Here is a 27,507-nt window from a genome sequence, read left to right on the forward strand (position 1 = left end):
TGTTGGAATTAGTTTGCCTGTAAGATGGACTTAGGGAAGATGGCAATTTTTACTTAGTAAATGGGAGAGAGGCCTAACTACAAGTAATCTTTTACAGAAAGTCATGAAGACATGTTTTCAGATTGTGTCTGTATTGTGCTGTGATTTGCTCTATGGAGATACCTGCAGTAGCCAATATTTTAGCATTGTGCTTTCCATAGACTCAAGAGAGTTGTGGATGCATTGTGGATGTATTTAGCATTGCGTTTTGCTTTAAAAAAAATAAAACACAATAAAAACCAAAGAAACAACAACAGAACAGTGGGAGCAGGGATTGTATTTTTGGTGATATGTTGCATACTTCTGTGTATAGACTTCTGAACAATTACAGAAAGGCAATTATTTTCTGATTTCAATGATAAAATTGATTCTTCTATTTAATGATTAACTGCAAAGTACTGAATAGAGCTGTGGAGGAATAAAGGACTTTGTCAATAAGAATTCTCCTTTCTCTTGCTTCACAAAGATGTTTCAGACTTTTAAATAAACTTAAATTGCAAAATTTGCAATGTTCAACGCTGTTAGGAATTTCTGTGCATCCAGGCAACAACCATAGTAACTAACATTCTGCAGTGTTGGTTTTTTTTTCTTGAATCTAGAGAGTTTTTTCTTTTAAACTCCTACATACACAACACCAGGATCAGCCTATTGGTTTTCTAATTTTTTTTTTTCAAGGCAAATACTCTGTAGGTCATGTTTGTATATCACAAAGATGCTTATTAAGCTTAAAAGGCTCAAAATAGGCCAGTAAATTCCCTCCAGAAGGACGAAAGCCAATCTGCCCTCCTGAAGCCTGTGTTACTACCTGAAAAGTGTCTTGGCATTTCTGGCCTTGCTGTAACTATATTTTGAGAGAATGTGATTTATAGGATGTGCTGAGCTAGAACATTCAGAGAAAGTAGTAATATTTATAGCAACACATTCCATTATGCTAATCGAACTGAATTAAGCTGAAAAGACCTGGGATTGTTAACAAACTATGGTTTTTGAATCATTATGAGATGACACAGCCTTTTCAATGTAGCTTGTACTATTTATAGGCTATTAACGTACATAAATACATATCTTTTTGTAAATGTAGTGTTTGAAATGTGCATGTCACTGAGCTGCTGGCACCTGTTCGCGTGACCTGATCATCATGGGAGACTCATAATGATATTGGTGTTGGTGTGCTACAGAGGTGTGTTTCGCTGCTAGAGGTGTTGTCTTTTGGTGTCATTGGGGGCAGTATCAGACTAGAAGATAAAATACCCCTGGCTAAAAATTTGCTGTATAAATATGTTTGCTTGCCTGTTCTCTCTCTCTCTTACTAGGGTTCAGCTTGATAAAACTTGTCTTGACGTGTCTGAATATGTATCTCATAGACAGTCTGAGTAAACTATGTTTAACCCTATCAGAGCTTTGAAGGAAAAAAATAAAACCACTTCTTTGTTAGCTGAGACTTCTACATCTTCTCTTCTGGCAGATGTGTATGTGAAATATCGCGTATTTTGTCATGTCCATATCCTTCACGGGAATTAAAAAAAATTCTGCAGCTTCACTTCGTAAAAAAAAGTACAATTATTTTAGAAAAAGTGACTTTTATCAGTGACTAAAGTCACTAAAAGCAACGGTTATCTGTATGCTTTCAAAGGACTCCTCCAATAATTCTAATAATATTATGTTTAAATAAAAAAGAAAAGTATTTTTATTCAGATTGTCATAAGTGAAGTAGTTTGAGTTATATCTTTTTACATAAGTTGAAGATCTGTGCATCTGATAATTAATGTCTACACGTGTGAGTGTGTATGTGTTAGAGAGATAACTATAGTAATGAAGTTTTGTATCACAGCGTATATGCATACACTTCTGACAGATACTTCATCCTTGCAAATGTTGAAAGCTGAATGCTGATAACATATCTGTAGTAAATTATGTAGTGTTTACTAGACCAGTCATGATTTTACTGAATGTCAGAGATGCTTATATTGTATAAAAGATATGGCCTGGATACACCTCAGAGCTATATGCATGTGATCAGGGCAAATATATAGCCTTTTTGATTGGTTATCAGCATATTATTAAACAGAAATGGTTTCTGATTGTGTAACCAATGATTATTTATCTGAATATGAAGCATGAATGGAAAGCATGAGTTGTACTCATTATATCGGTGTTTTTAACAACTTCACTCTGCTCTTTTTAATTTAAGGTTACCTTTGCCTCCTGGAGCATTCTCAGGTCTGTGGGAAAATCAGGAAACATTCCAGAAGTTATATTTCCAAAAATTTCCAGTAAGAATACCAAAATAAATTGTATAATCTTTTGGTAATCCCACAGAAGTTAATGGCAGTGGATTGAAACTGGATAAAATACAAAATGATTGTATTTTATTTTAATAAGAGATCTTTGATGCATGTGTTCTAGAATTAAAAACACTTCAAGTTAAAACTTTCTTCATATATATTTTAAGCTTTTGTCACACTTTTTAAGATCTGAAACAGAAGTAGTAAACATCAAGCTTCTGAACCTGAAAGTTGGTTTGTTTAATTTCATAATAAAAGATAGAAGCCTCACGACTATAGACTAGCATAGCTTCAAATATACTACTGATGTCGACATAGTCATTTTAGGTATGAGTCTGAAACATATACTTGTTCCAGTGTGCATGTAAATACATTGGAGGCTGCTTACTGAATTAGTTATGTCTCCTTGTCATATGAAGTATCCAAGGACTTGCTTCCTTTTTTCCCTATAGAAATAGATAGATAGGTCATGTATGAATGTCCAAAATGGAAGGTTTGGCTCAAGAAAAGCAAATGAGTGAATTGATCAGGCAAATTATTTTTTGTGTGCACTTGCATGATGATGATGATGTATGTTTGGATACAGCATACAGGAATATCTTTAGGGGCAATTTGACAACTGTCATTGCATTGTAACAATTCTATTCTCCTTATGTAGATTCAGGCGACATCCTTCTCAAAGCTGTCAGGGGTGAAAGAAAGCAGAGTGGGATGTATTTATATATTGTCTTCTTTCTGCCTTAATAAAAGTTTTTGTAGTCTTTGTTGAAAGGGAGCTGCGTGGTGTATTGTGGCATAAGAATGGTGAAAGTATCAGAAAATTAAATCTCCCAGGCACCAAAACTGTATTTCATTTTAAACAATGGATGAAATGTCCTAGTATGATTTCTGAGTTTTGTTTTGGTTGTTTTGTGTCTAGGGGTGTTATGACACTATGGATGCAGGTTATATGGATGAAGATGGCTATTTATATGTCCTGTCTCGGGCTGATGATGTGATCAATGTTGCCGGACACAGAATTTCAGCAGGCGCAATTGAAGAGGTGAGCATTGCCTGACATAAAATACAAGAGTGAGAGATGAATAAAGAAAAGCAAAGGCTGAAAGTCTCACAAAATTTCTCATTTTCTTTCCCATTTCACCAGCTACTGTAGTTTCTTAGGAGTAGAAACTTCTATTCCTAAAATACAGTTTATAGCACATAATGGACTCAAATTCAGTGATTTTTCTTGATTTGAAGAGTTTCCTTCAGTTTCTTGAGAGCTGTTTTGTCTTGTATTTTATGAGCAGTGCTAAATGAACAGTGAAAATTTCTGTAAAAAACCCCTGCTGTTAAATTGAAAGTCATTAAAGTAATACCCATACAACTCAAAAAGTTGAAAATAGTGCAGTTCATAATAATATCTGAATGTCATATCATTGTTCACTCACATCTCTGGAACTGCTGTGATTGATTGCCAGTTACACATTTCTGTGATGACATATCAATTGCTTATTCAGGGAATGTAGGAAAAAGTGTGCTGAGCATGTACAAGGGAAAAAATACACTTTATGAACTCTGAATTTAACTGTTTATTGAATCACAAACTAATCTGTTAGTCTTTTTTTGCTTTACAATGTCTGTTAGCCTAACGTCTGTTTTTCTAAAGGCTAGGAAGCTTAAAAGACAATAGAAGAAATTGTGATTATGCAGAAGTGAACAAATTCAGAAAAACATAGGCATTCCTTCCAAGTATCAGTCAGCCAGGGAGCTGAACCAGTTCCTGCACTGACTTGGGTCTGTGAAGCCATAGAGGTTGCTGTCAGTCGGCTTAAACCTTTTTCCCTTTGAAGTCATTTTTGTGTATTGCTCTACTAAAGTGCAGCAGGGAATCTCATCCCCACCACTTACTGCTCTGCTGCTTAAAGGCTGAGCTGAGCATTGTTTCTTTGTCTCCGGCTGACTCAATTTTTCTCCCTGCTAGTTAGATCTTTCCCCTAGAAACAAAAATGTGTTTCACCACTACAAAATTCTGGAAGCCTTTTGAAAAAACTAAACCCCAGAAATGTTGTTAATGTATGAACAGCAAATTGTTAGTTAAATGGGAAAGCATTAACAAGCCCGCAATTATCTCTACAGATAGATCAGTAAATATAGAATCAGTTTCATTGAATTGCCATCTAATTTAGAGAGAGTCACCTTGTTGAGAAAGTATATGATCTACATTTACATTATACCTACATTACAAGATTAACAAGCTTTTCCTTGGTGCTTTGTCTAAGAATTTCAGCTTCAGTATGTTCTTTGTCTGAGTTATCTGTCAGTATTACTGGGACTATCTCTTTGCTGCAGTGCAGTACATATTACTGTTTGTCTTGCCAGTTGGTGAATGTTAGCCATTACAGGGTAACATCGGCTTGCGTTGATCTGTCCATCTCTTTTTTCTTTACATCTATGGTGTCCCTGCTTGCCTTGACTATTTCTGAAGAAACTCAAATCAAATCTTGCCTGTCTAAGACAGCAGACTTGAATGGAGGAATTTAGCATGAGAAATATCCTTCCTGTTGGTGTGGTTTCCATTCGCCACCACACTAGACATACATTCTTGTGCCCAGTGATCATTCCCTGGACTCATTTCACTTTCATGAGTTTTTCCTTACTTTTAAACAATTTTTAAATGTCTAGTGCTGATTCTGTTCTTTACAGCTATTTTACAGAGTTCAATAATTTTTAAATTAGTATTTACACTTTCATTCATTTGCAATTAACTGTCCCAAAGTCAAAGGTACGTTGGTAGGATTTTGCATAGATTAGCAAATTAAAATACTACAATGATGGCAATTTTCCAACTTAACAAAAAGTTTATATCAACAAGTAACAGACCATAATAACACAAACAAGCTACTGCAAAACAAGCTGGCAACACTTAAATCTCCATTGTAAAGAGGTCCTGTTGATGCCTGATAGGCTATGGTATTGGTGGAAAGTACAAGTACAATTCCTCTGATTGTAGACCTTACTACTCATCTTTTCCATAATTCATGGCATTTTTTCCTGTGGCAATCAAATTACTGTGGTCAGGGTCAAGAAGTTGGAGCAGGAAAGAATGGGTATTTATTGCAGGAAATGGAATGCTTTATTGAGGCTCTGGACTAGAAGTGACTGAAGCTTATAGGTGAGTGTGATGCATTGAAATAACTTGGAGAGTTGGAGTTATGTAAGACTCATTCTTATATGAGTTGTCATTTTGGATACAATGACTTCTAGGCAAAGTGAATTGCATCAGAATTTAAATGCACTTGTGCATATTTAGTTTCAGCATTTTTGCAGAGACTCTTCTACCCTTCTAGTTCTGGGATGAGCCCAGTCAGAACTAATTCCAGGCTGTTGCACTGGCAATTCTAGATACAGCTTGTACACATCCCATTTCATTACTGTGAAAAATCTACAGTTTCAAGGTGTGTGTAAATGTTCTGAAATATTTTCCTTTAATAGAGTGTGTTTCTAAGTATGTCCATTCGTCTCGTTTTGTGCTGTTTTTTTTTATTTTTGTAGCATGGGACATTTCTGGGATCATAGTTTGTGAAGTGAGTATAGCTTCTGTCAAAGAAAATATGTGAGAAATATGTTGTGCAGATTTATTTTGCTAAAATCTGCTTTGTATGTGTTGTAGTGGTCATGGCACAGAGAGCCAGTTTCTCCTTCCTGGTTTGACTACAAATCTTAAGGATAGTGAAATCTGTATTGAGGGCGGGTTATGGGACACCTTTTGAATTGTTCCTACCACCATCAGTTTCACGACCAGGTCATGCAAGAACCTCCCTTTTGTTAAGTGGAACAGCAGTGAATCAGCTTTTACTTCATTCAGGCTTTTTTCTCCTGTCTGTAGCTTTCCCATCTTCTTCCTCATGCTCTTGCCATGAGTAGCCAATGCAAATATGGAGTGCCTACTTAAAAAAAACAAAAACCAAATAACCTTTATTCTTAAAACTTTACTTTTAGTCTTCCTTTGAATCATCCTACTGCCTTTGATTTTGACAACACAGTGTGTGAAGATATGCTATTGACAAATGTATAGTCCTTGTAAGCACAAATAAATTAATATGCAGTCATATCATGTGACCGCCGTGTGGCCTTTGTGTAGGGTTACATTAGGTCCCGAAAACAGAGGATGTGTTGAAAGCATTATTGACAGCAAGATGCCCCAAGGAACGTTGATAACTACAAGAAAAGAGCTAGTTACTTTGGAAGATTATTCATATCTTAAGTCCAACTTTGTCCCAAGCTTAGTGCCACACTTCTCGGTATGTACTGAGACATCTTGGTGACATTTTTTCAGGGCGCAAGAACCTCAGGTAGCTGATTGGAAAGAAAAGAGAATTCTCTCTCTTTTGACCCTAAAAGGGAGTTTGAGATATTAATGCTACTGTCCATCACTTGTATAATTGTTAAATGTGTAGTAGGAAGGAGAGGGCTCTGGTTTTAATTCCATTTTTTGTCTTAGGAGGCTGAGACCTGATGTTTCCAAGAGAATGAGCTGAACTAGGGTGGCTGCAAGCTGAGATTGGGCCTTTATTTGGCTTTGATTGAAACTATGCTTTATGCAGCAAAGAATGAAAAATATGGAATGAAAGAATGAATGAGTATGACTTTACCGCCCTGTGGTTTTGGTCCTTACTCCATGTTATTTGTAATTTTAGAGTAATGTTCCAGCAAAGATCTCACTAAGAAAATCAAGGCTGCACGTGAGTGTGTTTGAAAGTATATGCACATGTGCACCTGCAGCATGTGTAACTGGAATCCTGAGGCATATCGACTAAATACTTTTTGCTGTCAAAATACAAGAAATGAATCTGGTTTTTATGTCCATGTGTATTGATTTTTTTTTTCACTGAAATGTTCAGTTATTATTAGTTCGGTTTAGGGTTTTTGTTCTGTCCCTTAGTGTATTCTCTTCCATCACGCTGTGGCAGACTGTGCTGTTGTGGGCCGGGAGGATCCTTTGAAGGGACATGTTCCATTTGCACTGTGTGTGCTGAGAGAAGGTGAGAGCTCACTGCTACTGGTGTTGCTAAGACTTACAGAAGTCCCAGAAGGGTTAAAGGATACGAACTTCTTCTCTAGGTGTAAAGACAGAAGAGGAGAAGATTTTGGAAGAGATCGTTGATCGAGTTAGAAATAGCATTGGTCCAGTAGCAGCTTTCCAGAAGGGGGTGTTTGTGAAGCAGCTACCCAAAACACGCTCTGGCAAGATACCACGCTCAGCTCTTTCTGCACTTGTCAGTGGAAAGCCATATAAGGTAAGACTGGAGAAGTGTGCTTCAATGAATTAGGCACACGAGTACATCTAAAGACACAAGATCATGTTTTGAATTGTCCACACCATTCTGCAACTGGTCCGTGACGTCGGGTAGTACATTATATTTTATTTCTACTGTGTCTTACTGAAAGGATATTTGTGTTGCAGAGCTTTCCAGGTGGCTTTTTCTTGATCAGTTTTGAAGGCCAGTTTTACAACATTTTCTGAATGAAATTGTGTCTTACTGTTGAAAAACAGCAATCTGCTATCACCTGCTTCTGTATGTTCTTCCTTTTCAGATAACACCAACCATTGAAGATGCTAATGTGTTTAAACACATTGAAGAAGTGCTAAAGAAAAATAAAATTGGGTAATGGGTTGATAACAAATTTTTCAGTTACTGAAGTATACAGAGAAACTCTCTATTTGGGAATACCACATTTTAAAAACCAGTAACAATTTTAGATTTTTTTTTTTTTTTTTTTTTTTTTTACTTCAGACACATGTTACTGTGTTCTTTACCATATTGTCACAGCCAGTGAAGCATACTAAAGTCTCTGGATGTTGTCGTTATATGGTGGTTATTGAGATTGCTAAGAATTGCAAATAGAATTCATAGATTTATATAGCCTTAAAGTGAAGGATTAACTGGATTATCACATATGATGTCATGTAACCTTGTATTTCGATCCATTATTGTATAGTGTGACCAGTAACTTGGGTTTGGTTAAAACAGCTTATGAACTAAACAGTTATGAACTGAGGACAGCTATAAATAACAATTCTAATTGGAAAACTGTTGCAGACATAAACTGTCTCACTTGTATATTAAAAGCCTTTGCCTTTTACTTTTTTATAAATTTTAAAATTTTTAAATTTTAAATTTTCCTAGATCTTTGTGCTATATGTTAAATTCCTCTATTTTTTACTCAATAACTTTCTGAAGTGCCTTTTGTTTTGTGGAATCATAACTTCTGGCTTTCTAATCAGTGAAAATCTTGTTTTTTTCCACAATAATATTCAATAAAAATACCCATGTATTTTAAATAAAAGCAGGCATTTAGCCTTTGCATTTTCTGCTAATTTTGTTGTGGTTTGTATCACTTATGATAAGGGTAACTGGAATACACTTTTGTTGATATAATTGGACATTTCAGGATTACTTACATAAATCGAACAAATAAATTAAACAAATACAGATAGTAGGCGCCCATTCTTGACTTCATAGGCTGTTTCAAAATATTTGCAGGGTTCTTGGCAAACCAGGGGATGGAGGATATGCTCTCTAAATGCATTTCTTCTCAAGCCGCAGGGTCTTAACAATACATGTAAAATTCCCCTTATATATGTATTTACAAGAAAGTTTGAATGCAGAGAAATTGCTCAGACTAAGCAATGCTTTACAGAGGAAGAAACAGTAAGCAATACACAAATTCAGATAAGAGAAATTCTGTACTTAGGCTACACGAAGGTAGATGTTAAGTCTAGACTAACTTTGCTATCACATTGTGTTGTCAAAGGAGTCCAGGAATCGTGTTATCACTTGTTGGGTGGAAGTGTAGAAGTGAGTATGATAGTACTGCTGAGTGGTAAGATAAACCAAAAAGATTGATGTAGAACCTAAAAGACAATGCTACTTAACATGAGCTATATCCCAATGTTGCCTTGTGCTTGTGACCTTTTTTTAGAGTTAATGAGCCTTACCAGTGCCATATGAGATAAAAAGTCCATGTGTTTTTTCACCAGAGACTGCATGCAGCTGAGCCAGCCGTGTTGAACCAGGTCGTACTGTCATATAATAGAACTGCCTGGTTTCAGTCTGTGCTGTACTTGTTTTGTGTCAAATAATAGCATAATAAAGTATCCACCCTGCTAAGCTGTTTCATTTAGTTGAAAATCTCCATCTGAAAAGGGAATAAAAGCATTTAAAGATTGAGTGAAGCCTGATGATGCTTCATGGTAGGCATGCTAACTATACTGGTTAATGATTTACATGTGGGAGTAATTTTGCTCCTCAGAGATGTCCTGGTAATTTTCTTGAAATACTTGTTATATATGTTGCAGTTAGTTGAAGATATTATGTTCTTCTGGGTGGATTGTTCAAGTACCCAGGCTTTGATAGGAGGCTCATGCCAAATAATGGAGTGCCTTGCAGAGACTGCTGAGTATTTTACAGTTTTGTGATGCTGCAACTTAGCAGCCCGTGCTGAGCAGCTACAGGGCACGAGAGAGATCATGGGAATTGTCACTGACAGGTTTTTTTAAATCAGTGAGTAACTACAGGGGTCTTGTCACAGAGAAACTGTGGCACATGTGTGAGGTGCATGACCATTACTTTTTTGTACAAAAAAAGCTGAGATGATGTGTATGTTTGGTGCAGTTATCCTGGCTGAGGCCATCATGTTGTAATTGTAGAAACAGAGGAGGTGAACCAATGAGTTGACACAAGCCCTTGTGTAAAGAATAGGATGTCAGAGAGGGGAATTTCCTAGATCTTGTATAGTTTTCCTAGTGACAACTCATGTTCCTACACCTCTTTCCCCATTTGTAAAGTAACCTGTTTCCTAGTTTGGGTTCTGTCTTTAAGGAAGAGAGAATTAATATCTTTAAAACCATGTCCATTTATAATTTTTTTTAGGGACTTACCTGTTTTTAGGGGCTTTTGCTCATGTTAGTATTGATTAGAAACAGTTATCTATCATCTTAAGTGTTTGTGTAAAGCTTGAATGGTTAGCATTCTTAAAGTGTGTTCATGACCAAAAATGTTCTTGGTGCTTTCAGAGGAAGCCTGAGCTCCCTTTTTATTTCCGCCCCCCCTCAGTTTTGGTGGGATTCCTTCAAAAGTGAGACTGGGATAAAAGAGAGGGGCAGAGTGTTCAGATTTACTCAACCTGCTGCCAACCTGATAATGTAGAGAACTGCAGAAATGCCAAATGTCTCATAAGCATTCAGACAACCCAGACAAAAAAAAGCCACCATACTGCGGCAGTTCAGTATGGGAAAAAAACATGTATATTTTCATGGTCATTTCTTTTCTCCAGAGGAGCCTTTTGCTGAGGATCTGTGATTGTGGAATGCTTTGCCTGCAGCTTAGGTTTGTTCTTAGCTGGGAAAAGGGAGAAGGGGTAATCATTTTTGTGCAGGGCTCTGGTGCTGCCCAGCAACCTGGTGATGCCATCAAGGAAGAACAGGCCCATTTAGCAAGTGATAAGAGAGCACTGATTTTCTTAATTTTGATTTTTAGAGAGAAGCAGTGCGTGGGTAGATTTGAATGGCTAGGGAGTTATTGAAACTTGGCAGGAAGACACTGAGGTAGTAATTATTCCCAGTGTACTGAAAGGGTGGGAGCCAACTAGACAACATTTATCATAGCCACTCTGTTGAGAGTGGAGCATCAGCTTGTATAGGCGAGACAGGAATGTGTACTAGCAGATTTTAGGTTAGATCAAAACTCAAATCAAAGTAATATTTTTTTAGAAATATATTTTTTTTTTCTGGTCTGTTTTCTTCCACTGTGAAAAAATAATGTGGGGGTGTGGTACTCCTGAGGCAGGATACCTGCAACTTGGTTGCAATATCTTGCTGGTTCTTTCCCCAACGCAGCTCATTCTCCTCTGCCCCTTGAATTTGAGTGTGGGCTGTGACAACATGGGCTGCAAAAGAAATTGTTTAAAGTGGGAGCTAGCATTTACGAGGGGCATTTTATTCACAGAATCACAGAGTAGTAAGGGTTGGAAGAGACCTCTGGAGATCTTTGTTTGGGTGGAACTTTCTGTGTTCCCATTGTGCCTGTTGCCCCTTGTCCTGTTGCAGAGTGAAAATAGTCTGTCTCCCATCACCTTGACACCTCCTGTTTAGATATTTATAAGCACCGCAATGCTTATATTCCAATGATACTGCAACTCAAAATGGTGTTTGCATTGCTTTACTTTATGACACTCTGGACTAAAATAATCCAGCAGGAGGTTGAGGGGCAAGAAGAAGGAACATCAGCAATGATTTCTGTTAAACCCGAGAATTTATGCCTATTTATGGGGTTGTGTGCTAATCCAAGCCGTCACATCGCACCCATCAGCAAGTTCAGTGCTCCCTCTCGTGGCAGATTCTGACCAGGAAAGTGGTTATAACTCGTCCCTGTTAGTGGCAAACTGTGCTTATTCTTAGTTGTGAGAAGGATCTGGCATCCAACTATTTAATGCTACTATATACCAAGCTTAATAGACTTATAAACACAAATAGCACTGAATTCTTTTTTTTTATTGACATTGGGGGAGAAAAATCTTTCACCATCTGATTGACTGAATTTTGCCAAATGAAAATAGACAAAACAAATGTTTATGTACGTGCAAACATTGCAGGTGAAACTGCTAAAAGAAATAACTAAAAGACAGGTCTTGAGCTAAGATCAAGCAGCAGAAAAATAGCAAATAGGTAAATGACTATTAAGTAGGTCTTACTTTGAAACTTCCCATTTAAACAAAGAATAAACAACAATAACACCACCAAATAAAGCCACAGCAGGTAATAGTTGCTCTTCTAAACTTTTGTACACTGTATATTTAGCACTCTGTCTTTCAGTTATTTCCTCTGATAAAACGTGACTTCTGTGAAGTCTCAGCAAGGCCGTCTTGGCTAAAAGCATAACGTTAGACAGGAGCCTGTCTAATGCCCTGTTACAATGAACAAATGGCGGGGTTTGGCTTCTCCTTTCTTTCTTTTTCTTTGTTGAATACATCTGGAAACAAGAATCTAATTGTATGCAAATATTAGATTTAATTTTTCAATACTGGCTGGTATCTGAAGATCCTGGAATGAAAAGGTGGCTCTTGGAAAAGCAAGATTCTTCTTGGTCCGCAGGTAACATAGAAGAAAGTTTTTGGTTTTGTTGTATAAATCATGTTTTATTAAATTTTTTTTCTTTTTTTTTCTTTTTTTTTTGTAAACAGTTCTTCTGGGTTTATTTGTTTTTAAGAGCTGAGCCATCATGGTGCTTCTCTATAGATATCTGACATTTCCATTTTGTTTTTAGAGGTCCATTTTGGCTCCAGTTCCAGGTTATGTCATTCTGTTATACATCATCAGAGGCAGGTGTTCAGCTTTAAATATTGACAGATTTTCTCAGTAGGAACATGTTGAAGCTTCTAACTCTGCTAAACATATTCATTTGACTGTTACAATCCAAAAACTGTAAAAATGGTGGAATGGAAAGATACAAACAGTATTATTGACACCGTCTTGTCAAATGTTTGCACTGAGACCCCATGTACCATAGAGTTTATTTTTAAAAAATCATATTTATATCCATTTACATAAGACTTACACAGTTTAAAAGAAATACATACACAGTAAATACGTAAATGTCTAGTATTTTACAATAAAACAGATGGAACAATGAAAAAATGAGTGGCTTCCTTTGATAAAAGCTTTGGATGTGCACTACTGCCAAATTTCTGATGACAGAGATGCTGAGAGGAAAGGGGAGGTTGTTTTGTTTTAATTTTTTTTAATAGTAATTTAGGTATTTTTTAATTCTTGTTTTAAACTAATCAGTACATGAAAGGAACATTATATCTGTCTGATAAAGCTTATGTGTTCTCTTCCCTGTTACCCTGTTCTTGCAGAGAGTTTTAATGCTCTTTTTTCCTAAGTGACAGTGCACTTCAGGTAAAGTAGAAGGAAGAGATGACATCTAAGGGAAAAAGATAAACATTAATTAGTGATGTTCTTTGATTCTAATGTGGTCTAGGATGCAATAACACCAGAAGATATCATAGCAGTAAGCAAGCTATTGCATGTCTTACTAAAACATGAGCTTTGAGAATCTAAGGCAGACATGCAGTTGATTTTAAATTTTAGATCTGCAGTATAAATCCATTAATAGGCTATAACATAAACATAACAAACATAAATCTATTCATAATCCATTTTATATTAGCATCAGTCATTCTCACATATTAGTCTTTACAATTTGGTGCCCAAGTTTGATACTTCTGTTTGTGGATTACTATACTTCAGACAATTTTTTAATGCAGTGAAAAGAAACTGTTTGGAAAATAATAAGTTGATTGTTGTTAACATACCAATTTTCAGTTGTTGCACTCCTCAAACCTACTGGGAAATATCACCTCATGCCTGGCCTGTTACCTTTGGCCTGTGAGATAGCTTAGTATTTGAACTTAATTTCTTGGTAATATTTTATTGCTTTCAACATTGCAATTCTGAAGCATATGGGAGAAAAGTTATGCATCTCTGCTATCAGTTTCTACCCCCACTTAACCCAGTGAGATTACTGTCATTAAGTTTACTCACATAACACCACACTTTATACCTTGCATACACATCAAAAGATTCACATAGTTTATGTGCTTCATGATCATCTTTGTAGGACCAGCTGCTAAACTTAACTAAGAAGGAGGGTGGGGGTTGGAACTATCTCCTATGCTTATTTTTCAGTAGTGGAATAAAAAGTTCCCTTTTCTACTAGATTAACGTTTTATACTCTTGCAGTCTCCTGAAGATCTATGAAGTAATGCTCATATTATCACTGCGATCCTGACCAATCTGTGTTTTCCACTTGTAACACCTGCCGTTGCTACGCACTTCCTGAACATGCCCAGAATTAGTAAAATCTCAGTGGCCCTAAGACTCTCCAGGCAAAGATAAACAAACAAACAAACAAAAGGTCTTTCTTGCAGATCCTGATTTGTCTTGCTACAGTGTTTAACAGCTATCGAAGCTTGTTCAGTGCATGGTGAAGTTTTGGTGTTATCCAAACATTCTTTCCAGCTCCCCTGCAATCCCCATAGCAACTAAATGGAAAACAAAACTATTTTACCGAGAAAGTGTTAGCATGAAATGGTGCCACACCAATGAAAGCGCTCATCAGGTTAGCAATTTTTGCAAAACTTGTGATGTAGCAGAAAACAGTGTATTTCCACAGAACTTTAGAAGAGTCAATTTGTGAGATGCATAGCCATATTTAAAAGAAATGGTAAGAAATGCAATCTGAAATCCACTACTGCATTTGATCTAAAGTTGCATCCAGTCCAGAATATCCTTTCTTTGCCACTTGCCAATTTTGAGTGATTTGAGAAGGGCTAGAATCTATCTAGCCCATAACTTTGTAAGATTTTCTGTACAGGGGAAGTTTATTCAGCTACCTGTTGTTCTAAATTGAGCAAAATCTCTTACTTAAGAAAATTCTCATGGTAGAACTACTTCAAGTTCTTACAAAGAAAATTCACTGCCTGTGCCTACTGCTGTCTCCCCAGTCCTAGCTTCAAGATTGAGAATGTGCAAAATACGTGATGCATGGTGAGCTCTTATCTAGAGAGGGTTAACTGAAAACTTCTGTCTTATCTGCTAGGGTGGTTTCATCAGAGAGAACCTGATATTTGAGATGGGGAAAAGTATAACATAGCATCTCCTGGACTGAGCTTGAGACTGTTGTCTTGATCAAATGGCCACCTTTGTGAGTCTGATCCTCTGCTCCACAGTGGCTCTCGCTTGAATAATGCCAAGGAATACTGGGTGTGATGGCCCCTTATGAATACTCACAACAATTCAGTGCTGGCTTCTTTGCTAGGCCTTGTCAGCATGAATATGTGCGAACTGTTGAGCTGTCTAACCTCTGCAGTCGTGATGAAGCAACTGCAAATCGCAAAAAAAAAAAAAAAAAAGAAACAAACCAGAACCTCTTTAGAATCATGGAGAAAATAAAGCAGTCTGTTTCCCACCGGAAGGGTGGCTATTAAATTGCTCTGTGCCTTTCTGGGACATCATCTGGGCATGGTCTAGTTCAGAACTCATTCGGAGTTTCTTCATGGCTGCTGTGATATTGAAATCTGTCTTAAGTGAATACAGTTTAAAACACCATTTTGTCTTTATTTGTTGGAAGTCCTAATAACATATCTATCATGCTGTTTAAATACTACAGCATTCTTAGCACTAGGAGATAGGAAGCCAGATCCTGGATGAAGATGTAGATCTTCAAAGCTACCTACTGTTAAGTCTATTGCATTCAGTATCCAGCTCAATAGTAAACTGTATGGAAGACCTCAAGTAAATCACTAAATCTCCTTTCTGCCTTAGTTCCCCTTCTGTGAAATGGAAATAATATCTTCTACATCATAGCATGGCCAGAAGATGAAGTCCATGAATGTTTGTAAGGTTCTAACCTACTACAGTAATGTCGGCCATGGAAATGTCTAGGGACATACTATCTTTATTTGTACATGGAATTTACCTTGGAATGGATTCTTGTCTTACGACCATCATTACCAGAAAGTGCAGGATTAAAAGCAAAGCGTGCACATGAGCAGTGGAGTCAATGGAGTATAGTGATACCATCTGTAAATTAACCTATCCGTATCTGAAACTATAAAGTATTCTTTTTAAAGGTAAGAAACTTTAATGGAATGTAAATGGCTTTAATGGAATTTAGATGGCAATATTGTCATAGCAAGTTGATGGAAGAATTACAGAATGTAATCACTACAAGCAGTACTTTGAGACAAGTCTATTCATAGACCTAAATTCTTTTATGAGGAAATGAACATGAAACAGCCCAGTCTGTGTATTGGCACTCTCAGAACTTTGGGCAGTTACACATAGCTTTATTGTCCATATACCTGTAGGAATATGGGGATTTGCATTGGGATTCATGCTTTCTCCCTGCCAGCTTACACTGTTTTTTAAATTTTACTTATTTTTTAATTATGATCTGCTTGTTACTTTTCAAATCCTTGCTGAGTGAGTGCATCTTCTGGAGGTTAAAAGATTTCCAGAGAAAATTAAGATTGGTAAATTAAGATATCAGGTACTCACTTAGTACCTGAAAATCAGTATTTGCTAATTACAATACCCATCTGATTGTTACTGTTAGCATCTTGACTTATTTGATGGTCAAGGCTAAGCTAGTTAGTTTGAAAGTCAAATAGGAAAATAAAGGTGATGGATAGACCTTACTAAATTCATTCTCTAATATACACTCCCCCTGCGAGAGAGGCTAATGAGCTGAAATATTTGCTTAGATATTATAAGCGATCTCAGATGGAAGTCAGTAAATTTCTCTCTTTCTGAATGTTTCCTTGGCAGACCCTAGGATGGCTAAGTCAGTGTTTTTATGTTCCCTAATTCAAGTCTCCCAGATGCTGTTCATCCTAGTTACGTGAACACAGCCATTCTGGTACAAGACAGATGTGCACTAAAAGTCAATTAGGCATGCTGGAATAAGCTTCTTGCTTTTCAACAGTAAGTGCAGAAATGACTGCATACCATCAGTTGCCATCTTCCGTGACTGCCCTGATGTTGTGGTTAATCTGAACCCAGCCGGCAGCGTTTCTGAGGAGCCTGGCATCATGCTGATCCCGTGAACCTCGCGGGGAGGAAACTGTCGTCGCCAAGAGGGGCCACGCCTGAAGTTCTTGTCATCGCTCTGTCAACACACAGAGTTGTATTTGATAAAGCAAAATTAAAGTGTTTGCTTAATTACCCTGCTGTCTGCCTCTTCTGCTGTCAACTGTATTCCACACCTACACTGCTCTGTTGCACTGCATCCAGCAACTGCAATGCATTTAAGACACTCTTGTAAAAGTAGATGTGTTAGAAGCATTAAATGCTGGGGTGGAAAATCTTTTCAGTTCTCTGGCTTGATATAGAATAGGGTTTTACAATCAGCTACGGTAGAACCTTCTTAAAAGTCAGATCTCTTCCAAATACAGTGACAGAAAGTGCAGTGCTTGATGCATTTAAGAGGCTTATGTAAAGTGCTAATAAAGAATTAAACACTCATGCATGCACAGAATTCACAGGCATCTCACATTCAGTAAGTCCCTAGAAGTCTCATTCCTCCTCATGTGCAGAAGTCCAAGAATTGAATGCTTTTGCACTGGACCCTTACCTCAAGATGAATATTTTCCATAAGTGGATTTGAGATTCCCCATCCTAGGTAACTACATCAAATCCCACTCTATTATATATTTATTATCTTTGAAGAAACAAAAAAACAAACAAAACCCAGCAAAAATATTTTTCTTTTCTTTGTTTTTTTTAAGAAAAAAAGGGGTTTCAGTGTCCTAAAGAATAGGTTGCATGTGCATCCCATGCCACGTGTTCTTGCCAGTGAAACTTTCACTCCTTTTTACATGTTGTCTCTATAGAAATTGTTCATCTTAAAGTAAGAGCACAGTGCAAAATTTAGCATCCAAAACGATATGAATATGTAGCCATACTTATGTTACTTTAACATCTTTGATTAACTTTTCCATATTATTTTTATAGTTGTAGCTGACTCTTTTCAACAAAGTGTGAATTACCATGTTTTCATGCATTGAATTTAATTTTTATATAATACTCTGATATTTTATAAATACTGAAAATAAAATTAATTACTTCCTCAAGTCGTCTTTCAGTTCCTAGTGCTAAAAGGTTGTTGTATTCTCTCTCAAGGATCTGCCGTGCCTAGAGATACCAAAGTAAAAAATTAAAATGGTTGAAGATGAATAAAAGGCAATAATGGGTACAGATTAACCAGAAGTAGTACAAGCAAACTTGCCTGGGTGTTCTGTGTTGGAATCTGTAATAATAAAGCTAAACTGCTGTAGTCAAAGTTTTCATCCAGTGCTATAAGTGAACCATGTACACCACTTTCTAAAATATTATTTGCATATTCTCGGAGGCCAATAGCTTGTATCCAGCGTATCACTCGATCATTGCTCCATACCAGCACATCTGTAAGGACATAACACCAGTTCAGTCTCCTGATAGCTGGTAACTTCTAAACTGTACAGGTGCATGCATGTAGTTGTGCATGCACTGTGGATGTCAGACCGCTTTCTCTCTTTAATTAGGGAATGCCAGCAAAATATTCATATAGCTTTAATATCTCCTATTGGAAAGCCAAGCTGTGGGAGCAACCGTGTGATTTTAGCTGCCTTCAAAGTAAGTACTTATTCTAAATAATATTTCCAGAAGAGAAAGGTACCTCTAGAGGGCATCTCCAGAATGCAATTCCTCCCACCGCCTATATATACTTTTTTTTCAATTCTTAGGCAAGTTTTTACAGTTTAACAGTGTAAGGGTATAGAAGAAATATCCATTCCTCAAGGCTTCACTGGAACATTCTGTATTAAACATCTTGTGAGTCAGGTCAGCACCTACCATTTTATAACATGCCATAACACAAATGATGAGTTCACAATTTTAGAGGCTAAAACTATTTTTAGTTCAATAAGCTGGTTGAGCTGCTAAGGTCCCCGCAATTATAAAGCTATGGCAACAAAACCAGCTAGGAATAGTTTTTAGGGTTTGGCCATTATAAAAAGTATCCTACCCTGCCCATAAGATTTGAAGTAAGTTACTTGTATTTATATTTGCGAGTGGAAAACAGTATTGAGTTTTGTGTGGCTAAGTGATGAGGCTTTTTCCTGAACCCTTACAAGTCCAGCTAACGTAGCTGGTCTGGTAGCAGGCATTCTCCATCACCAAAAGCATCCTGGACTTCTGGGGTCAGGATCAGCTGAAACATGGCGTGGCAGCCATGGATCACTGAGACAGATCCCACCTGGCAATGTTTCTAACTGACCAATGCATGAAAGGGTGAAGGCTGAATAAGAAGGATATAAGCTTTTATCCTTGTCCTAGCAGTGATCAGCTGAAGCAACACCAGAATTTGAGAGCCATACCCCCACGTCAATCTCCAGCTACACCCACTCAGGCTGACTGACAGTGATGCCTCCACATCCAAGTCAAAGTCTTTACACTAGTACATGACATCATGTACCTTCTGCAAATGCACACGTTCACTAGCTATGCCTCCTTCTAATTCCCCTTTATTTTAGCTCATCCAATCAGCACTATGCTTGAGAAGTGTTAACTCTTGTCTTTGCTAGAGCTGAAAATGCTTAAAAGAATCCAAAGATTCACTTCTGATAATGGGAAAAAAACCAACAATTATAATAATTACATAAAAATAGAACCATGCAGTGAGCCTGCGACTGCTCTAGAGAGCTTTTGACAGAAAATACTTTAAAATCAGCTATTAAATATTCTAATAAGCTCTGTTAGCAACTATTCTTATATACTAATCCACTGCCTCAGTGGCCACCCCTGAAAGCGACATTTTCTATGACAAATATTTTGAAGTGAGAAATCAAAGGCAAAGGTTTTCTAAACGAAGAGCACAGTGAGCACTCCAATTTCCCAGCATTGTCCCCAGCATGTCCCATTGATATGCAGGCTATTTAGCCTTCTGGTGCTGAGACTGAAAGAGGCTAGGATAAGATCTTTTCCCAACTCTAATTTAGCAAAATTTTTGTATCAAACCTCCATTCAGAACTGCAGCCTCAATTTAGCAAAGTATTTAACTGTGCCTAATTTAAGGAGATGATTTTTGTTCCGAAGACAGATGGACTTACGTTAGTTTTAGTTAAAGCACATGCTTAAATGCTTTGCTAAAATGGCATGGCAAGGGGTTAAGAGTGTCAGGCTTCAAAAGAAGAAACATTCCCAGTATTCATTCCCAGCAACTATCACCTTTTATTTCATGCTGACTCATTTCTCTTCGCTTTTCCAGTTCTTTTCTATCATAATTCAACCTCTTTAAACACATGATTCCATATTGCAAGCTTGTTCTGTTATTTAAAGAGAAACATTTACAGAGTTAATAAAGATAATTTTGAAGATGGGAACATATGTAGGATGTATTTCCTGCATTTCACATGCGGTGTTTCATGATGCTCATGTAGCAAATCTTGAGGACAGAAGGGAGACCAAAATCATTAAAAAAATCCACAGACTTAAAAAATGAAATGGACAAAACCAACATGAGTATGTTTGAATAAATGTTGTAGCTTAAGAAACTCCAAACATTAAAAATTGTATTCAGAAAAGGTCAGCCCTTGAGAGCTGTGAAATATTTGTCAAATCAGACCTCAAAAAAAGTGACGAATCAGACAGTACATTAAAAAAAAAAATCCACTTCTTGTCTCATCAACATCATTCTCCCTACAGTCTAAATGCCGTTATTTCCATATTTCCAATTTAGCTCCCTGGCTATATCCGTAGATAACCCAAAAACCTGTCAATTTGCTTGTACTGTTAACAGCTTTTATGTGCTACACACAATAGCTTTTCATTACTATGAGATCTCAGGGCTTCAAAACTTTGCCTACCATTTTCTGATACTTTAAACCACTTAATAAGTTATTACTGTTTATGTATTGTCAAGGCTTTATTTATAGATTAATGGTTCCACGCTCACTATGAAATTTATCTGTTACAATATCTTAGCTTTGAGAGACATAATTGCAGCACAATTGCTGTTACTAAAGGAATCTGTCTCAATTCAGATTTCTGACACTCAGCATTCACTTTCCTGTGTGGTTTTCCATGCCAGAAAAACAGAAAGTAAGTGGTTTTATTCTGTGCAGCACTGTGCGTTATATCAGACACATAAACATCTTTATAGGTGTAGTCTTTATGCCAACATACCGATGAAAGCTATCCACCATTTTTAAGTGCACACGCAGATCCTTCTTTGTCAGGTGATCTAACATCCTCGCATCAACTAGGCATTCCATAAAATAACTTCGGTACTGAGGTAAACCCAGACTGGGGAGCCATTCGTTACCTATCCATTCATGGTTCATATCACCATAAGCCAGGGTCTACAGGAAAGAAAAAAAGGAGAGGGAGAATAAATTACTGAGTTTGTTCAAGGTTGCACCACATACTGCAGATAGAATATTTATTTGCTACACTTGCTTGTAGGGAGACTTCCCAGCTTAGAAATTCTGTCTAAAAGAAAAGCATTCTGGTTTTACGTCATTTTGACATTGAAAGCCACTGTGAGATATTTGTTACTAATAGTAGTTTTGCTTGTTTTGGTTTTTTTTTCTACCTTTGTAAATGTAAGCTTTTTTTTTGTAGTAAGAAATCGTAGTTTAAATTTTGAGTTTTAAATGCCATCAAACTGACTATGCAATGAAAATGGATTTGTTTCATTATCTAACTTACTTTCAACTGACCTCCTAGAATATTTATGCTACGTAGATCCTACATTAAACTTGTTAATACAAACATGGCCCCAGGGAAACATCCGAAGTTTGTGCCACTTTAGTGGGGTCTAGGACTTCCTAAATAGGCTCTAATGACATCTACAGAATATTTGAGACTAAAAGTTAGTTTCAATTTTTTGTCAGCCAAGCTTACCTGACCTACCTTCAGCATCAGTCAGGGTAGGAGACAAAATACATTCTATTTATGAGATCTTTTCAGCTATCAATAGCTTAAACCTAGTACATCATATACAGAGCTCAATAAATCATTTCTTTAAGATAGGAACAAGGCAGATTCCTCCTAGAAGCTAGCATTCAGGCATTAAGCTACTTCAGTGTTCAGATGAAATTTTAGTAGGGTGAGGAAGAAAGTATATGAAAAAAACAAATGCACATTCAGCTATTTTTATATGGGTTGCACAATTAATATACAAAATAGACTTTACATCTCACTATTGTCAATTATTTTGGTGCTACTAAATCTTAACAGAAAGGACAATTGCAAGATGCTCAAGAGGATCGTGCTCAGCTTTGAGCATCACTTTCAAGTCTAAATATCTTTTTGGGTTGGTTTTTAATGTCTCCTGCCATTATAGGCAAAAGGATAACACAGTGCGAGATAAATATGTTTTCTGTGAGAAAAACAGTCCCCTCACCTCTCATTCTTGTGAGATTTGGAAGAGAAATGGAATGCCATAAGTAAAGACAGTAAAATTGTGTAAGAATGTGCATATATTTGAGAGAAAGAATTTGAAAAATATAAGTAATTAATAGTCTAACTAAAGTGAAAAAATTTGTTCTTAGTTGTTCAAGACTATTTATTTGTAAACTGATACTTGAGTGTGATTTATACAATTGTTCTAAAAAAAACCCTAGTGTAATTTTAGAAATGTTAGATCTCAAACTCTTGACATACTTATTAGCCTATTGTCAAAACCAAGGAAAACATTTTTCCTAGATTTAGCTGGGGGGTAGATATCTCTGGAATGCAGCCATCTCTTTTAAGAAATATATTTACAGCATATGTACCTCTTTGTGCTTTCCCTAGGAAACCTGTCCAGAAAATATTTTCTTTGCATTAGAAGAACACCAAAATGCACAAATCATAATTCAATCATTGAGATGCTGTCACAATACTATACTCCTCTATGCACATTGATACACTGTTAATTACATTATTATTAGTTTTGCATTCTAAAAATATGGTGAAAGGGTCATACCTGAGCCCAGCTGCCTTCTTCAGACTCTTTCTGTGTTATCAGCAGGAAGCAATTAGTAAAACAGGTAAAAATGAAATAAAAATTAGTTCAAAAAATACGTGGGTTTCATGTGTATGTTAATCTTAGTACAAATAAAAACATGTGAAATGTGCTGATAAAATGACTCCAGTCACTGGCAATGCCCTGGGCTAAACTACCTCAAAAATTACAAGAACAAACCCATGACGTCTTAGTAGGGCAAATGTAGCTAAGGTTACAAGATATAAAATCACTACAGCTTTGTGAAACTGTACAGTATTATCTTAAGCATTTTTTATGGTTTCACAATCAAAACATAACAATTTGCTTACAAAATTGGGTATTAGAGATGACTTTTTTTGTTTCTAGTTAGATTTTGCAACATTCAAAATAAAAAGCTGTCTTCTGGTGAATGTACTGTCAATGAGCATTTTATGTAACATTTTTATGGCAAAACTATATTTTTCTGACTGGCCAGTCAAACAGGATCAATTCTTCTGGTCAGTTGAGTGTGGTTACATTTGTGTTCATCTTTACCAACATTAACAATAATGAATATTAGCTCATCTGTAAAATAAATTATTGATGAGAATCTGCTTCATGAATGTTCATGAGAGAACTTAAAATAGAATAGCAAGGATAAATTTCTAAGAAATCAGTCCTTATTGCATCAAAATTTAGCTTCAGTACCTCCTCCAATATTTATGCATTGGGCTGACTATAAAGTTTTCCAAATTGAAGTTTTTTCAGACATCTCACTGTAAGATTGTATCATGTATTATAGGCACTGTTATGGAGGTGCAATGCTAAACCCGAAACCTATAATAACATATGTTCCAGGTAAAAAAAAAAAAGTCAGAACTATTGAATAAAATGTAATAACATTTATTTTTGTGCCCCCAAAGCAGGCAGAGGTTTGACAAAACTCAATAAATAAATGACACACTCCATGCACCCTAGATCAAACAGCATGAATACACAAGGATGGACATGAAAGACAGCATTAATGGAAACATTGAGTTGTCTAATGCACCATTCTCAAGCCTTTTCTTATTTGTTTCTATTTCAGCAGATATAAAAATACATTTACAATAGGTACTAGGCAGTAGAGTACAGGGGAAATACTGCACCTGTAACAGCAGCAATTTCATTTTGCTAAATGAGGTTTCACACTGGCAGTGAAATTATTATGTACTGTAAAACTCCAATACTGGTTTTAGGTTCAGACCATTTTTTGTGATTGCAGTACAGTTTGTAGTTTATTTTGCTGAGAAATGATGTAACTGTTCTTTAAATACAATTTCACTACTCCCTGTGACTTTCTAATGGCATGCTTGGGAAGCATCCACAGAAGATGTGGCATCTGTGTTGAAGCAGATACATTCTAGTTCTATTTTGAGCACTGAAGCCTTTTTAAATGGAAGTGGAAACACTAACCGTTTTAGCTGGAGCAGCAAGATTTTCCATCTCTTCATGGGTCACCCAAACATTGCCTGAGGGCTATGGACAAGGCCCACAGGGAGGCAGGTGGGATCCACATTAGGTAAGCAGTGGTAAAGAAGAAAGGCAGCACCACTGTAAGTTAACAGCGTATAGCATCACCATCAGCACAACCACGTTTTTGCCTCTACTGAGCTGCAACTAGAGACAACTTTACATAACTTGTTTTGTATCTTTCATTAGAGGATTCTGAACAGACGCGATGGAGTATTTCAATGCGAACTGATGGATGAAATCTGGCAGAGCATCGTCACAGAGGAAAGAATAATAATTAAAACTGCATTTCACACACAAGTGGCAAATACAACCTTAAGCCTATAGCTCTGTCTGGAGGTAAGCTTCAGTTCTCGAAGATTTTCCAGCCTAAATATTCTGCACACATCACATGCTTATATTGTAATCTAAATAATTATTACTTCCCCCATGTTTCTGTAAATTAAAACTGTCAAGAAAATTCACTCGTAAAACTATTTTTCCTTATTAGTATTTTAACTAGGTTATTACTAGGACAATGAGATGAGGCAGGAAGGGGATATGGAAGTCTGCTGTGCACATAAGGTGAAATGTGCCATTTTTTTCTTGACAGTTGATGTAAATTAACTCCTTTCCTGAGAAAGAGTGGAGGCAGAAAGACCTGGGACTCCGAAATGCATGTGCTAGGGCAGGGCAGCTCTGTGCTGCCAATTGGTCAAGGAGAATTGAAAAAAGGCAAAATTATTCCCAAGGTTTCTAGCTTTAGTGTATTGTTTTCTCAATTCTTAAGTGTCAATGTGCTTATGCTTTTAAATATGCTCTTATGCTTTAAAAATCAAAATGAATTTTGTTCAGTAATTCAGCATCATTTTTCAGTCTATACTGCTTTACTTAGGTGAAATCCATTACCATAGTTATGACATATCCAACTGTTCTGAGGGAAGAGAATATTAGATGATAAACTATAATATGTAAAGAAACTTAGCAACGTAAAAGGCCAGTCAATAGGAAGAGTCCAGTTGCTCCTATAACTCAGTGGTTCTAGTACCCCTCAATGGCACCTCAATTCTTACTTCCACCAAAAGTTTCTCCATGAATTCTATGAAGATAAGAGATTCCAAACTACCAACATTATTATTATTAATATTACTGTTATCTTAGCATTAGAAGTCTAGGATGCACTACTTGAGTCTTTTTCCTTCACTCCTGTGCTAGGTTTCCCATCTCATCTGATTTTTTTTCTTGCCCATTGTTTTTGTTGCAGTCTCCGTTGCCTCTTTCGTAGCCATCACCATCGGCCTCTCAGCTTGAAACTACTCCTTTCTTTATCTTCTTTCTTTTTCTTCTCATCAGTTTGCCCTATTTTTCTTCATTTGCCACTAATAGTTGCTTTTTATCTATAGCAAAAACGTTCTTACTCTCCTCTTGCATACTTTCTTGCTCTTTTTGATATATTCCCCTTTCCTTTCAGACCTCTATCTCAGTTTCTTCTTTACTTGCTTCCTTCCCATCTGCTGCCACTCTCCCTCTTCTCTCCCTTCCTTACCAAATGCACATACTTCATGTCCCCCTTCCAGACTCTGCCTTCACACCTCTGATCACTGTTTCTCTTAAAAGCATGAGGAACCTACACCCAGAAGACTCAGATTAATAACATTTGAAAGGATGCAAAGAAGAGGAACGAGAACAAGATTCTAAAGAGCTGTGCTCCTACATAACATCTTCCCCCACCCCACCTTACCTGTCTCCCCACCTCTTCCCAACAAACAAACAAACAAACAAACAAAAAAGAGAAACAAAATCTGATTTGATTAGGAGGGATGACTTGGAGGAAGACAAAGGCAAAAATACAGGCAGAATTACAAATAACAGGCTCAATACTTATCATTTACATAACATCAAGGTCAATCAAAAACATGACTTAAAAAAACCAAGAATATCTCCTAAAGGAAAAATATCAGTGATCAACAATCAGGCAAGCAATGAATGTGTTCTTCTAAGTCTCTATAGGACAGTTCCCACTGATTGTGAAGAGTGTGTTGGCATAGAGCAACTGTCATACTACAAAAGGCTTTTTGCAGACTCCCTGCAGGGTAAAGTGGTGAAGAAAATGTTAGCTGAATAGGACTCACTGTTCTGGATGTTGGAGGTGCTGATGGACTTGTCAGCGATACCATCTCCTGGATTGCTAATCGGAGCTTTAAGCGATGAAGAGGATTACTGATTCCAATTTCTCTTTGAATCTCAGTATCAGACAAGGCAGACATAATGGCTCCACTCTTTACGTTGGCACGGCAGGCAGCAACATACCAGGCTGGCATGCCTAGCCAGAGCTGTTGAGAGAAAGCACATAGGCACTCAAAGCACTGCTTCATTTCTCACAAGAAATTTATCATCAAGACACCTATCAATCTGAATAATCATGGTAATAAACACAAATGAGTACTACTATCAGAGTCCCTAATAAAATGAAATTGTTTCAGAACTTTTGAAATTACCTTGGCATCATGTGACCTGTTTTGTTGCTTTTATTGAAATCAGTAGTTTATTTTCTTGACTTCTGTACTAAAATGACTTTCTTGCTCTTTCCGTGTTAGCTCCCATAGTGTACTCAGAGGGCAAAATCTTACATTTTGCAGGTTTTATTTCTTGGTAGAAATAAAACTAGCAGAGGGCAAGTAACCAACCTCCTGAGGGCAGAGATTACTACAAACTTGGGAACACTCTGGTGTGGTGTCTAAACTCAGCTAGAAATACTGGTTAGAAACTGCAGCAAAATGTAAGCACAGCTACATCACATGCAGATTTAGAAGATAGGTACTGATCACTTCATGCTTTTCTCCTCCTTATCTTAGTCTTGCTAGCCTAGGTCAGCAACAGCCCCTTGCTTCACCACTTACTCTTTTCTTGTAACAGGTACTCTCCACTTCTAGCAGTCTTTCCTGGGACCTACTGAGCATGAACTCTTCTAGGTTTTCTCAGCTTTCTCTTTTTGTGCTGCCTCATTAATATCAGTTGTCTACAGATCTTTGTGCCCAAAGGAGATAATTCCGTAGCAGGGTTACATATATGTGGGAAGTTTTTGTCACAGTGTGAAATATATTATGCTAGAGAGAAAAATGTGAGAAGGACATAAG

The 27,507-nt window shown here is 36.9% G+C and overlaps 2 protein-coding genes across 11 annotated transcripts in view; one reads left to right on the top strand and one right to left on the bottom strand.

The window, feature by feature from the left end:
- ACSS3 (acyl-CoA synthetase short chain family member 3) overlaps positions 1 to 8,565 on the top strand; it is an 80,017-nt gene extending 71,452 nt beyond the window's left edge. The window contains exons 11-15 of one of the 2 annotated variants that reach the window (XM_069858251.1): positions 2,231 to 2,312; positions 3,244 to 3,366; positions 7,249 to 7,348; positions 7,428 to 7,603; positions 7,902 to 8,565. In XM_069858251.1, the coding sequence (XP_069714352.1) occupies positions 2,231 to 2,312; positions 3,244 to 3,366; positions 7,249 to 7,348; positions 7,428 to 7,603; positions 7,902 to 7,976 (556 nt within the window). In that variant the 3' untranslated portion in view covers positions 7,977 to 8,565. The remainder of the gene's footprint in view (positions 1 to 2,230; positions 2,313 to 3,243; positions 3,367 to 7,248; positions 7,349 to 7,427; positions 7,604 to 7,901) is intronic. The other variant, XM_069858240.1, reaches the window with a different exon arrangement.
- A 4,535-nt stretch (positions 8,566 to 13,100) lies between these two features.
- The window catches only part of PPFIA2 (PTPRF interacting protein alpha 2), a 324,302-nt gene continuing 309,895 nt past the window's right edge, over positions 13,101 to 27,507 (bottom strand). For 6 of the 9 annotated variants that reach the window (XM_069858284.1, XM_069858303.1, XM_069858265.1 and 3 more), the window contains 10 exons: positions 26,503 to 26,703; positions 24,334 to 24,397; positions 22,880 to 22,905; positions 21,094 to 21,269; positions 20,137 to 20,234; positions 18,158 to 18,333; positions 17,995 to 18,063; positions 16,879 to 17,038; positions 15,160 to 15,252; positions 13,101 to 13,291 (listed from right to left, as the gene is read on the bottom strand). In XM_069858284.1, coding sequence (XP_069714385.1) covers positions 15,194 to 15,252; positions 16,879 to 17,038; positions 17,995 to 18,063; positions 18,158 to 18,333; positions 20,137 to 20,234; positions 21,094 to 21,269; positions 22,880 to 22,905; positions 24,334 to 24,397; positions 26,503 to 26,703 — 1,029 coding nt within the window. In that variant the 3' untranslated portion in view covers positions 13,101 to 13,291; positions 15,160 to 15,193. Of the gene's footprint in view, positions 13,292 to 15,159; positions 15,253 to 16,878; positions 17,039 to 17,994; positions 18,064 to 18,157; positions 18,334 to 20,136; positions 20,235 to 21,093; positions 21,270 to 22,879; positions 22,906 to 24,333; positions 24,473 to 26,501; positions 26,704 to 27,507 lie in introns of those variants that run through there. The other 3 variants (XM_069858273.1, XM_069858293.1, XM_069858335.1) reach the window with 3 other exon arrangements.

Source organism: Phaenicophaeus curvirostris, chromosome 1 (assembly GCF_032191515.1).
Source record: "Phaenicophaeus curvirostris isolate KB17595 chromosome 1, BPBGC_Pcur_1.0, whole genome shotgun sequence".
Taxonomy (NCBI): domain Eukaryota; kingdom Metazoa; phylum Chordata; class Aves; order Cuculiformes; family Cuculidae; genus Phaenicophaeus; species Phaenicophaeus curvirostris.